At 41.3% G+C, this 13,795-nt stretch overlaps 1 protein-coding gene across 1 annotated transcript in view; it reads left to right on the top strand.

The window, feature by feature from the left end:
- Positions 1-13,033, top strand: part of lingo2b (leucine rich repeat and Ig domain containing 2b) — a 34,369-nt gene extending 21,336 nt beyond the window's left edge. The window contains exon 2 of the mRNA XM_034857947.1: positions 9,472-13,033. Within this exon, the coding sequence (XP_034713838.1) occupies positions 9,515-11,383 (1,869 nt within the window). The 5' untranslated portion in view covers positions 9,472-9,514 and the 3' untranslated portion in view covers positions 11,384-13,033. The remainder of the gene's footprint in view (positions 1-9,471) is intronic.
- Positions 13,034-13,795: the final 762 nt, after the last annotated feature.

The raw sequence follows: 13,795 nt of genomic DNA, 5'->3' as shown, positions 1-13,795 counted from the left end.
TGTGGCAAACATAAAAATGTTGACAAGAAGACACCGTCTAACATCAATGGGCTCCTTTTTTCCCTTTTATTTCTAGAGGTAAGGAAAGGGAAGTTAACACATGACCTTTTAAAGTGGCGCCTCCTTTTTGCCGTAATCTGAAATTGATTGTAGCCACAGAGGTCCTTCAGCTACTGAAAAAGAAAATCATGTGTGACATTTTGTGTATATTTTCTCCAGTCAAGTACAAAACCTTGTATGTGGGCTATTTTGGTGTTTTCAATATGGTTGTTAGGATTTCACACACGCTTAACCGAAGCTAATCCCATGCCCAGCTGCAGTGAACCTTGGCTGGCACTCCTACAAACGGCTGTAACTTGGAACTAAACGATAATGTAGTGTTGAAACACATTGCATGGAATTTGTTTGCAGAAGGTAACATTGGAATGGGAGCGGGAAATGCTAAGAGAAATCTTGTTTTGGTGAATGGGGAAGAGTCCTTTGAATTAGTGGTGGGACACGTTTACCATGAAAAATGGATGAGTTCTACCTCTCGAGACTAAAATTAGACAGGAACCTAATATGGCGAGTGTCCTTCAAGTAACACTGGGATTTATATGCAACAACAAGAGACATTGTGAGAGTGCTATACCACAAAACACGGCAAGATAGGTAGAGAAGCCTAATGCCAGTCAACACACGGTGGGAAATCTGATTATTCCTTTTGGAGGAAACCAGAGCAGCCATTGAAATTAAGCAATGGCTTCTTTTTAAGCAATCATTTCACACAATATGATTACTGTGTGACTGTCCTTCAATTACAAAGGTGCCGAGGTAGAATATCAAATGTACAATGTAGTATGAATGTTGCTACACAGTTTTCTGTACCAATCGCTACAGATTTGAGTGTGGGTGCATGCTAATGTTTAGGGGAATACATTTTAAGTGGGATCATTTGGCAAGCAGCTGATAACTGAGCTACTTAACTCGTTGCTAATTAATGAGGAAAATGAGTAAAGACCTTAAAGGTCCCATGACATGGTGCTCTTTGGATGCTTTTATAAAAACCTTAGTGGTCCCCTAATACCATATCCGAAGTATATTTCCCAAAATTCAGCCTTGGTGCAGACTTACAGCCACTAGGGGGGAAAGGTGGAGGCTGGGGGTTTGGCCTTGACCAACTGCCACTTTGCTTGTTTGAAAGCCATGATGTCTCTCTCAGGGGTAGGGCCAAATTCTCTGGGCAAAGAGAAAGGGGATGGTAACCTTGTAATGTAAAATAAGGATACCCAGGGCTTGGTTTACACCTATCACCATTTCTAGCCACTGGGCACACTAGGCAGGCTGGGGGAACGCATATTAATGTTAAAAAACCTCATAAAGGGAAATTGTTATGCCATGGGACCTTTAATTAACTTGGGGTCCTTTACCTTTTGGTATTTGAAGGAAAAAGACAGTAATCCATTACTTTCTGACATTTAAAAGTACAAGCTTAATGACTTTTTATTTATCAAATAAAGAGCCACAGTATTTGCAAGTTTCATACTTGCATGTTTTCTGTTCTCTAAAATTCTGCATCAGCGATGGATTTTAAAACATATTTTACTGTTGGAGCCTTAATTGATGACCAGCGTGAGCACAAAATGACAAGACATTAATCCTGCTTTAATGCATTTCTCCAGCCCTTTAAAGGGGTTGTGCGCCAAAAACATTAATGTGTAGTCTTAAAGCTTTAGGGCGCAACTTTTTTATATTAATGAACATCCGTTACATTCAAGCCATTGCCAAGTTACTTAGCTATAATGCTAAATAAGACTAACAGCTCCACACAACTCCTCCGTGTCTTCCTTGGCTACTAGTAACTGCGTGGAGGAGGGGTGGGGGGCAGTGCACAATAATGTAAGGCTTGTGTTATGTGGACACGCCAACAGTTTTTTTTGTCGTTGTTTAGAATTCCTCATCGGGGGCGGCAGAAACCACCCCATATAGCTTTAATTGCATCTACCAAATTTAAGTCCAATATTTCCTCTCTCCTTTTAGCTCTGTTTTTGTCTCCACCAACGTTGGAAGGAATTATCTGTGCTCTTCAGCTACAAAAAGTCTTCAGTATGTTCACCAGCTTACATTTGGTGCAGAGAAAGTTGTGTACAGAAGGTTTTTAGGGCTTTTTGTGGTGAACAGCTGCCTGCTGCATCTTAAACGCACAATATGTAATTGTAAGATGAAAAAGAGATTTAAAAATGCTGCTAAGGGGTCTCTTAATCAAAACAATAACAAAAGATTAAATTTGGTGACGTTGTGAAGCAGCGTAGGATCAGGGGAATTATGGTCTTCACCACCACTGCCATTGTGGCAGTCAGCTTCTCCCGGTTAGGATTCCTTCAGTGTTCATCGTTCAGAAGGTTTTAAATCATCCATAGGGGTCTCCTCCTCCTCTCCAAAACAAACTAATCCAACGATTCAAACAGGTAAAAACGATAAATAACCCTGTTAATATAAATATCAGTGTTTTTCCGATGCTATTTGGCGGGCAGAAGACGAACCAAAGTGGCTCAGCTGAACTTAAGCTCCAGATGTCTGACGACTAAAATCCGTCATAATTTAAATTACAAAGATACTAAAAGTGTATTGGAAAAATGTGTCTCAAAACTGGAAAAGAGTCAATTTAGGACAGATTCTGGCAAACAATAACAATGCTGATGCATGCTCAAAGGGGGGTATTCCATTGAAAGGTATTACCTTGATTAAAATTACAGATTTCTCTGGGTTTGAACATTGCTGGAAACATTTGGGTGAATGTACGACTCACCAAAATATATAACATAGGTCTAGTTGTTTAAAGACATTTTAATGTGCAAAAGTTACTCAGTATACCTTGAACACAGCAATGAAACGAAACCCCAAATGGTAAACAAATAGAGCAGATTTAGGATGAGCATTCTGTGGGTTTGGGACTACGAGTGACACCTATCACATTATACAGAGTCATTTGATCCATTGCTAATCTGACGCCATTTGATTCAGGCGTGTGCCGACGGTGCCATGTCACAGAGTTGCGAAGGTCTGAGGGAGTGAGAGTGCACACAACCCGTACATAAAGGTGACTTGTGTGGTTATTCAGGCATGAGCCCCTCATGTAAAAATTTCCATCGTACAGTATCTATGCAATGACAAGCATATCTGAAAGATCCTTTACTACAATTTTAAAAGTAACTAACAGAAAAAAATGCCACCTGCTGCTGTGACATAATTCAGTTGGTGGAGAAAACGTTATGTTCACATTATTCATGTCCACAGCATGGAGGCTCTGGCAGGGAGTGGTGGTGCTCTTTGTTTCAGTTCTGGAGGCTGTAATTTCGAAGCACTAGACCATTCTTCTCTCTGTCTTTCAGTTTGAGCAAACACTGACTAAGTATTAACTGGACTTTTCTAAATCCAGAGACTGCAGGGTAAAGCTGTATCCCTTGTGAGCCTGCAGCACATCAGACATACAACAAGCCACATGGTGGAAGACAGGATACACTGTTGATGGCTCAACAAGGCACCGCTTCAGAGGAAACATGGCCAGTGGTGCAGAAAGGAGCTGCTTAATTGGCAGAGTTTGAATGCACAAGCACTAATTAGCCACGAAGAACACGGTTCAACCTCCGATTCCCAACAGCATTCTGAAAACTCCGCTGACATTTTGCACTCTGCAGGGTGGTTAGTGGGTGTGCAGAGTGCCACAATTCCCCAGAATAGAAAGCACATTTGGCTTGTTAGCATTTGTTGTGAATAGAGAGTAAATTATCATTCAAATGAGCTGGGGCTACACCGACAGTTGTGCTTTTTGCACATCTCGGTTGTCTCATAGCTTAAAATTCCTGCTTCTCTTTCTCTACATCTTCTGGATAATGGAATGGTTCGGACATAAAAATCAACAGTTTTTTATTTTTTTCATTTGTAACCCTCATGTTTTCTTAATTCAGTGTTACACATCAAGGGCCCCCTTTGAATCACATGTTAAACACTGCTTGTGGGTCCTAAACATATTTTGCACGCACGTTTGTTTGTTCAACAACGCGTAGATGCAAAAAGATTGATCAATTTAACAATGTGTCCTCTCAGGTCAATTGCGGTCTATGTCATATCACATGCTCACACTGCGTCAATAAGCGCATACATGTGAACTTTCTCATGTGAAATAAATCCATTATTCATTCCACTATTAAATCTGGAAATGAGCTAAGCAGAACAGTCAGGTCTTTGTTTAATATTTCAAGGGAAAACATCAGAATGAATGAATACTGTGCACTTTTGTACGACTCCAGTTATCCAAAGTGACAAATTAAAAAAGAATATATATATATATATATATATATATATATATATATTTTTTTTTTTTAATAAGCAAACAAGTGTAAAATGGGTATTTAACTTCTTTGCAGAGGCTGTCTTGAATATGATTTATGTTGAGGAAAATAACAATGGGTTTTTTCCCATGGAAGCTGGGTGCAAAATAATTGCATCCAGTGAATTCAAAGTCTCATCTTTGCAACGCTGTGCAAAGCGGAAGAAAGGATTTATAGCCAAGATTATTATGCACCACAAAAACCACCCATGCTTTTAAATGTTGTATACCTCTAACTACACACATTAGGGTACCCGTGCTATTAACGTTAGCTCAAAGGTTCCTCTACTGCAGATGGTACTTCTCACAAAGATACAACACAAAGCATTGATTTAATGGACACCTTAGGGCATAAAGAAAAGTCAATAAGACCATTATTAATTCATAGATAATTTTGTGTCAATCAATACTGTAATTTGGAGTAGTTTAAACATTAATTGGTACAGTCCAATTAAGTCCTTCTCTTCGTCTAAAGTGCATTTGCTCTGCTCCTGCCAAATGTGATGTGGTGTGATAATGAACAGGGCTTTAATGGTGTTTGTCTTGAAAGATTAAAAACATGTGCACCGAGCACTGCTTTGAGTATTCCGGAGATCTGTTGGAAGAGCAGATTCTCAAGCTTTACTCGGTTAAATTCACATTAGAAATCACAGTCAACTCGAGCAAACAAGGGTTTTTATCTAATCTCATATAAGCTTGGTTTTCCTCATTTCTTCATGTATTTCTGCTTTACTCATACGGCACTCTCTTTATTCATCCTTCTTCCTTCTCTTGCTCTCACTCTCACAGTGACTCATGCATCACCCTACAGCTCCTTTTCGGCTGTCAGATTTTCTACAGTTTCACTGACTCTAATCCAATTCAGAACCAAATCCCAAAACGGTCAACCCTGCAGGCTGCCCTTCTCAATGACCCCCGTCACCACTACCGTTTACCCAGAATTCTGTGGGATCTTGCATGTTTTCCAATCTGAAACATAGGCCACACAATCATGAGCCAATAATGTGCCATAGGTAACTTCTTCTAAAGTCTGTAAATTCTTTATTTCTTCCATTCCAACTTCCATTCAATTATATTATCAACTTGTAAAGTTGATATTGTGAACATGTTGGCAAACAGCTTATTTACAGACGGAGCAACATTAGCATTGATTTGGAGTCAAGCTTCTGTCCACCTAACGAATCAATCCAAGCCAGTCACTCTTCTTCCAGCTCTGTTTTGGTCGCCACCAACTCCAGAGGGAAATGTCTGGATCTTTAGAAGTTACATTCTCCAATTATGTTCAACAGCTACCATTGGCTGCTAGCTTTGTCTGTCTGCCATGTAGTGCTATAGGCAGATAATTTGCAAATTTTTTATTTTTTTATCAGAAATGCTGGAGAGTCTAAAATGTTCATTAATTGCAGAGTTACGTTATCATGATTACCGGGAGCAACACATTTTATGTAGTAATTTTCTTTATTGTAAATATACAGATATTGGTGCAGCTCTAAAAAGTCATTTGGAATGTCTACAAATGTGCAATTAGATGTGATACTTATTAATGAGATCAAAGAGTAGAAATTTGGTATCGTTCATATGTCATTTGTAATTGTTGTTGTTTTTTAAAATTTGATACCTCATTTCTCACTCCTAACCATTTTGGAAGAGATTTTAATTTCCATCTGCCATTCACTCCTTCCACCATCTGCCAATGCCAGAAAGTCTGAAAAGCTTTAGCTCTATTTAGTTGGAAAAACACAGGCCTCGTTAAAACAAGCTACTAAATCTCCAGCTAACGCTGAACAGGTGCCACATGAAACAAAAGAAAATATAAGCTGCGAAAGCCACCATTCTTTTCGGCAATTACCTCACATATTGATTTTAATGTTTGAAGAAGAATTTGCTAAAATGCTAGCTACAGTTTAGGGATTTTCTGTTCAGATCAGTAACTGTCATTGTTTGAAACATTTGCCATGTCTTTGACTTCAGACTTGAAGGATCACATGCTGTTAAATTGTTTCACATTCTGCCAACCTTTATCAGCTGTCCGTTCAGTCATTCTGTGGTGCGAGAAACATGTCTGTATGTCTTGTACTGAAAACCTGAAAATGAAAAGCAGTTGGAAAACAATGGGCTTTGAATGCCACATATGGATTGGTCTTCGGCGTATCAAGCTGTTGTTTTTTAAGCTTATCTACCTATATGTGCTAAAATGGTGTTTTGATCTCAAGCTATGATTTACACAATTTGGGGAATCATTTTTATTTTATCTCCACCATGAAACCTGGATCTGGACACATTTTGATTTAAGATATTTCATGTAAATATGTCAGAACTGTTAGGATTACAGCTTTACAATGCTGAAAAGTCTCTGCAAACTAAAATACATTCACAGTTTAGAATTTAAATGTGTTTAGTGTTCACTTTCTTTCTTTTAAGGTTTAACTCCAGACACATCAAAAAAGGTCCAAATAATAACCATTTTAGCATTTTCTTTTCTCTGTCATGAGCTTAAATAACTTACAAGGCTGTCATGTTTTCATGTCCGCACCAACTCTCTTAGCAGAACCCTGGTGAGACAGCACGCTGCCTGACACACAACTCTCCTCCAACACATCACCAGACCAGTTCCCCACTGCAGCAACAGACAACTGGACTGTAATTATTGAAAAGAGAGGCAGAGAGGTACTGAGGCTGACGGCTAAAGGCAGACAGATAAATACACAAAAACAGAAGCAGGCTTGTGGACAGATAATAAGGTAGACAGACAGAGATAGTTACTAGAGCACCAGATTGATGGGCAACAAGACAGGTTGACAAATAGCAAGGCGTCCAGAATGACAGATTGGAAACACCTTAAACTCGTCTCTGCTAAACCAATGAAACTGAAATTCCAGGTATGTATTTAATATGTGTGCTACCCTACTGCAAAGACCAAAGGAATATGAAAAAATAACGTCAACCTCCTTACTCTATTTCCTTCTTTTTTTCATTAATGTGATTGACACACTACATAGAGCGGATGTGAGTAAGGGTTTGTAGTTGCTGTGGCAACGGCCTGCTCTTTGTTAAAGGCTACATTCCTGGCATCTGATGTTTCTGCGCTGAGATCGATAAAAGCCCAGCCTGCAGGGACTGATGAACAGACTGGGGCTTTTGCCAGGCCAGGAAGGACAAGGGAGTGAAAAGGAGTTAGGTGGAAGATGTGTGAACAGGAGGACAGACAGATAAAACAGCGATAGGGAGAAAGAGGAGCGATATGGAGATGAGAGCAGTGCAGCTGCTGAGCCGGTCGGTGGGGTGAGTGCTGTGTGAAAGAGACAATGTGAGTGTGTGCGCTCTCCGGCTCCCTCTGCCTCATCTCGGCTTATTTTTGAACGTTACTCACTTCACTATCAAAGTAAAGGTATGTGTCTGTCTGCATGCTCATCATCTGCTCACCTTGGCTGGATGTGCTTGTCTTGGATTGCTTTGCAGTGACTGACAGAGCTCTGCAAGCAGTCAAAAGTCTTTTTAAAGGCACCTTTCATATTTCTAGTATTTTGCTTTGCCTTTTATGATGTGCACTTAAATTTCCAGCGCTCGCAGCTGCGTCTTACATTGTACACACCTAATTGGCAAAGATCGCCATGAGCAGAATGCAGATACTACTGGTAATGAGGCAATTACGGTCGGCCTCACTGTCTGCATAGCCATCTGTCAGTTCAACAACCTGTGGCTGCTGCTGGAAAGTGCTTTTTCTGTCAAGGTCTGTGTCTTTCCGAGCCATGAGGAAACATGTCTCTCAGAGAACATACTGTTTTATGTTTCATGTTTGACTTGTAGATTTGTGCCCTCATCACCCAGCCGTTATCTTCTCTTTCCAAAAAAAAAGCAAAATGTAAGAAGAAGAAATGACCATAGAAAAATAAAAACAATCACAAAAGCAATCCAAAATATTTCAAGAATCACTGCAAACTTCATAGATTAATTTCCTCATATTCTAAAATACTGTTAAACTTCTAAAGAACAATGAATATGCATCATTGTCATTTTGTTTATTGATTTTCACAAGTTCAGTTATCCTGTTTTGTAAAGTGGAAAGTGCTACTATGCCAATATGCTTTTTGTCACCATGAGCTGAGACTGTGTGCTACAGAGACAAGACAGTGACTGGCTGCAGCGATGTTACTCTACCATATTGTATATATTGGGATTTAGCCAGCTTTGGAAAAGCCCGACCATATTTGGAAAAAAAGTCATACAACAAATATAGAATCTAAAGAGTCAATTTCAGTAACAGAAACTAATAGAGCATCAAAGCAATGTAGCTAATAGACACGGTTGTGTCAATTATGTAAATGTATGCATCTGTTATTTTTTCACAGTACTTGCGCTGATTGCTTGCTTTTTTATTGATTATTAAATAGGCCATATTTGCATTCTCTACATAAAATAATGTTTTGTTTAGATTTCAATGAAAAATATAGAAACTGTAAAATCCATTCCATGTAAAAGAACAAAAAAAACAATGAGCCAGTGAGATGACTTAGTATGTTGATTACTAAAAGGAGAAATACATATGCCTGGTAAAACCCACAGTAAACTCTGTGGATTCACGTAATGACGCAAATACATCTGCCATTTCATTCCCTGTAGTTTGTATTTTAGTTTTACTTGCAACCTAGTCCACCCTCCTAGAAACACACAACATTATTGTTGATGCAAAATACACAATCACACACTTGCAGAAAGACCAACTCTACATGGGCATTTAGCAACGCTGTACTCTAACGAGGGTAATTTCCCGCCATCGGACTGAAACATCTTCCATCCTAATGAAACATCCCCAGTTAGCCTGAAACTTTTGTGCTAACACAGTGATGGACGTTCACATTTTTTTGCAGCTGATATTTCTCTTGCTCTGTCTTGCCCTGCTGTGAGTTTAATTCCATTTTATCCACCTTGCCTGGAAAAGGGACAGATCATTATGGGAGAAAAGACTTGGCAGTTTAAAGAGACATAAAGTGTAAAAGGTTGAAAATGTAAAAAGGCAGGGGGGCAAATAGGTGAAGACAGTCTGAGTTAAGTTGAGTGTGGAGTATTCTCACACATTTCTTTCCATGTATTGTGTCTTACAGGGCTTGTTCGTGATGGTGCGCTATATGGACAAGAAGCTGTGCCATGACAGAGGGCAACGTGGGTAAAAGAGACATGCGACACCCAGCCCTGAACCACTGCCACCTCTTCCTGGGCGGGGCCTTGCTGCTTCTCCTAGCCAGCCCGGCTCTGAGCTGCCCCGCCCGATGTGAGTGCTCTGCCCAAAGCAAGTCGGTTAGTTGCCACCGCAAACGCCTGCCCACCATCCCTGAAGGAATCCCCATTGAGACACGCGTCCTAGACCTCAGTAAGAACAAACTACGTATCATCACGCCAGACAACTTCTCTTCATTCCAGCAGCTGGAGGACCTGGACCTTAGCGACAACCTCATCAGTGTGGTCGAGCCCGGCTCGTTTCGTTCTCAGCTTGCTCTCCGCTCACTCAACTTTCGCAGCAACTTGCTTCAGCTGGTTCCTGCCGGCGTGCTGTCAGGCCTGACCAACCTCACCCGCCTTGACCTCAGCCACAACCGACTGGTGGTTCTCCTGGATCATGCCTTCCAAGATCTGCGCAGGTTGACGTCCCTTGAGGTGGGTGACAACGAACTGGTTTTTATCTCTCAGCGGGCTTTTACAGGATTACTTGGACTCCAAAGTCTGACTCTGGAACGTTCCAATCTGACCGTGGTTCCTTCTGATGCTCTGGCACATCTGCACAGCCTTGTGGAACTGCGCATGCGCTACCTGAGCATTAGTTTTCTCAAGCCTTACTCCTTTAAGAGGTTATTCCGTCTCCGCCGCCTAGAGATTGATTACTGGCCCTGGCTAGATACACTGCCTCCCCTCTCACTGCATGGCCTCAACCTCACAACGTTGTTCATAACCAACACTAACCTGTCTGCCTTCCCCGGCGCAGCACTGCGAAATCTGCACTACCTCACACATCTCAACTTGTCCTACTGCCGCATCCAGCACATCCATCAGGGAGAGCTTGGCCAACTCCCATACCTGCTGGAGCTCCACCTCCAAGGGGCTCAGCTGATTTCTATTGAGCCCTTTGCATTCATGGGCCTCAAATCTTTGCAACTACTGGATGTGTCGGAGAACCGCCTGGACTCTCTGGAGAGTGGAGTGTTTGCGTCGCCAGACAGCCTCCAGAGACTCTGTCTGGGTGGAAACCCATTAGTGTGCGACTGCAGATTGCTTTGGCTGCTCAATAGCCATAAGCCTCCGTCTCTGCAGATTCTGGATGTGCAGCCAGCGTGCAGCGCCCCCGAGCACCTCTTGGGGAAACCTCTCCGTGACCTCAAAGAGCCTCTGGTCTCCAGATACATGACCTGCACCAAACCACGGATTGGACCCAACACGACCCAGTTGCTGATGGCTGATGAGGGTCAGCCCGCCCGCCTGAGCTGCATTGCAGAAGGAGCGCCTCGGCCCTCAGTGGTTTGGATTACACCTCACAGACGCAACATCACAACCAAGAGCAGCGGCAGGGTAGAAGTCCAACAAGATGGTACCCTGGAGATCAAGGCAGCAGAGCTACATGACAGCGGGGTGTACTTGTGTATTGCCAGTAACCCCGCTGGCAACGCTAGTCTGTCAGCCTCTTTAGCTGTGAAGAGCCTGGGCATTGGGGACAGATCTCACTATAGCAACAGGAGCTCAAACTATCTGACAGACTCTAACAGCACATGGGGGAATGGGACAGTACTGTACAACATGACAGTCCCTATAGACATTAAGACTATCATTATATCTACAGCCATGGGCTGCCTGTCCTTCCTAGGTGTGGTCATCTTCTGTTTCCTGCTTCTTTTCGCCTGGAGCCGAGGGAAAGGACGCCATAAGAGCAATTTTGATATTGAGTATGTCCCTCGAAAATCCAACGGGGCATCAGCAGATGTGGCAGAAACAAGTGGCCCACGACGGGTCAACATGAAAATGATTTGAAAACAAAGCAGACTGACGAATAGGATAGCAAAGTCTACAACAAAGTGCACACATATCAGCTGAAAAAAAAATGTTTTTCTAAGACACAGTGGAGTTGTGACAAACGAAACTGACGTACTAATATAGTGGGTGTCAATATGACGGTGGTTTTAGTGATAAAGTGGGCATGTGAATATAAAAGTGAAAACCGTGGATGTGTTCATATGAAATAATGTTCTCATACATTGCATTGAATATAATACTATAACCAACATATCAATATGGGAGTGATATAGTGCTGCACTAGGCATGTGTTTCAGTGGTGATGTGATGAGTAATGATGTTGTCGATTCACCATGACATCAAGGTGAAGGAGGGAGCCGCTGGGGGTGACGGGGCATCTTCGCGTGGAAGCAGAGTTATCATCGCTGCAACATGTCTGGACTAAATCGTCTAACACCCATCTTAGCTGCAGTATGAAAGGTATTGTGTTGTGTTCATGTGTGCGCTTGTATGTGAGAGTGCATCTGTGAGCGTATGTTGCATTTGTGCGTTTCTTTGTGCATGTGCACGCATTGCCTTTCTCGTGGGACGGAACAATTAAAAGGAATGATAGGGTCCAAAGCATTTTTCCAGGCCTTTGTTATTGTTCTGTCATTGTGACAACAGTATTATCACTGTTGCGTAAAAGAGAGGATTATCTAAAAATGTATGCAAAGATAAATGCTGCATACATTTGAAATAGGTCATTGTTCTCCTTGGAATGACACATTTTTCTAAACTCAAGGAAATGCAGAGACAGTTGTTACAATGTAAGGGTTGTCTTTACCATAGAGCTCACTTACCTGCACCACTAGACATTTTTCCTGAGAAATAGCACTGGTGAGTGTTGTTATTACTCTGAAAAAATGCTTCCAGCTACAGAAATGGCATGTTAAACCCATTTTATAACATGATAAATCATGGGCAGATATCCCTGCCAGACAAATCCCTGGATATGATATAAAAGAGTTGGTGGCCAGATATAATGGCAAAGATTTACTGGCCGGTACCCTCTTTGGGACAAGACAAAGTTGAGCTTCACAGATTTATGGGTTGAATTACCCCCTCTCACATTTTCCTTTGATCGCACCACTTCAAACTGGTGTGTTCGGATCTTCCCTAGGGAACCATGGGGTTCAGAGTATTTAATAGATGGCCATTTGAAAGTTGTAGCGGAATCTTGTATTGTTTAGTTTTTTTGTCGAAAATGTTTTAAATGTTAAGAAAAAAGAAACCGTTTAAGGGCAATTCTTTGTAATGCAGGGACATGGGTGTTAACTTGTGTTAACTGTTGTGATAAAATGTTCAAGGTTGTATAATTGTTTTCACATGACAAATTTATGGGTCTATTTTCAAATGGAAATAAATCTCAAACGTACCCCTAAAATTGGAGTTTCCCGTAGTTGAAATTTTGTTGACGGACTTCACAGTGATGTTAACATATTTCCTTTAAAGTCCTTTACTATGAATCCTATTACCTAAATGATATCAGTTGTAATATTTTAAATTGTTCCTCTAACACATATCCCTCTGTCAATGAGTATTGTTTTGATTAGTAATGACTTTTTCCAGCTTTATTTTGCTATTTATATCATGTCATATAGTAAACATTATATTGTAACTATTCAACCTTTATGTCATTTTTACTCATATGGTCAGTATAATATTACATGGGCAATGTGATTTGGATATTACTGGTTCCTTCTTGCATCTCTGCAGGTTATTTTGACAGCTCAGTCTGTGCCTCCTGTCCAGACGCTGTCTACCAGTTGGCTGGTACAGGTGTTAATGCACTACTCAAGCTTGAACATTGGATTCATTACACACTTACATCAGGTAAAGTGTATAGGAACCAAACGTGGTGAATAACGTACATAGACACAACAATAAAAACATAGTGACTGAAAAATTGGTTTATGCCTTCAAAGTAGCCACGGATGTCCACATTATAGACCTTCAAGGCCAAATTACTGCTCTTATCTGATGTTTTCTCAGATGAACTCCGGACTATGTCTGGACCAGATTTTTCTGACAGTTGCCCTTTCACACATGTAGCACACAACGGGAGATTATTCGTTTCAGATGTGTCCCCATCTAATGGAAATACTCCATTTGGTTTAGACAGGCGGTGGTGCCTGGGTAGAGCGTGCAGGGGGCCCAACATGACATGGACTACAGCGCTATTACGTAGCTGGTTCGTAACTTGGTCATTACAGTCAAGTCTCTTGCCGTTCCTTGAATAAGACTGACGATTTTGGCGTTGTCCCTTAGCGGCAGAAGTTCCTGTCATCTTTCCAGTTAGACATTGTTGTTTGCGTCTTCATTGGACAATTAACTGCTCTAATACTCTAAATCAGACATTAGACAAACTTTTTACTAGGGAGCTGGCAG

Source organism: Etheostoma cragini, chromosome 20 (assembly GCF_013103735.1).
Source record: "Etheostoma cragini isolate CJK2018 chromosome 20, CSU_Ecrag_1.0, whole genome shotgun sequence".
Lineage (NCBI taxonomy): Eukaryota > Metazoa > Chordata > Actinopteri > Perciformes > Percidae > Etheostoma > Etheostoma cragini.
The sequence above is the reverse complement of the archived record's forward strand: the minus strand, read 5'-3'. Positions and strand labels throughout refer to the sequence as shown.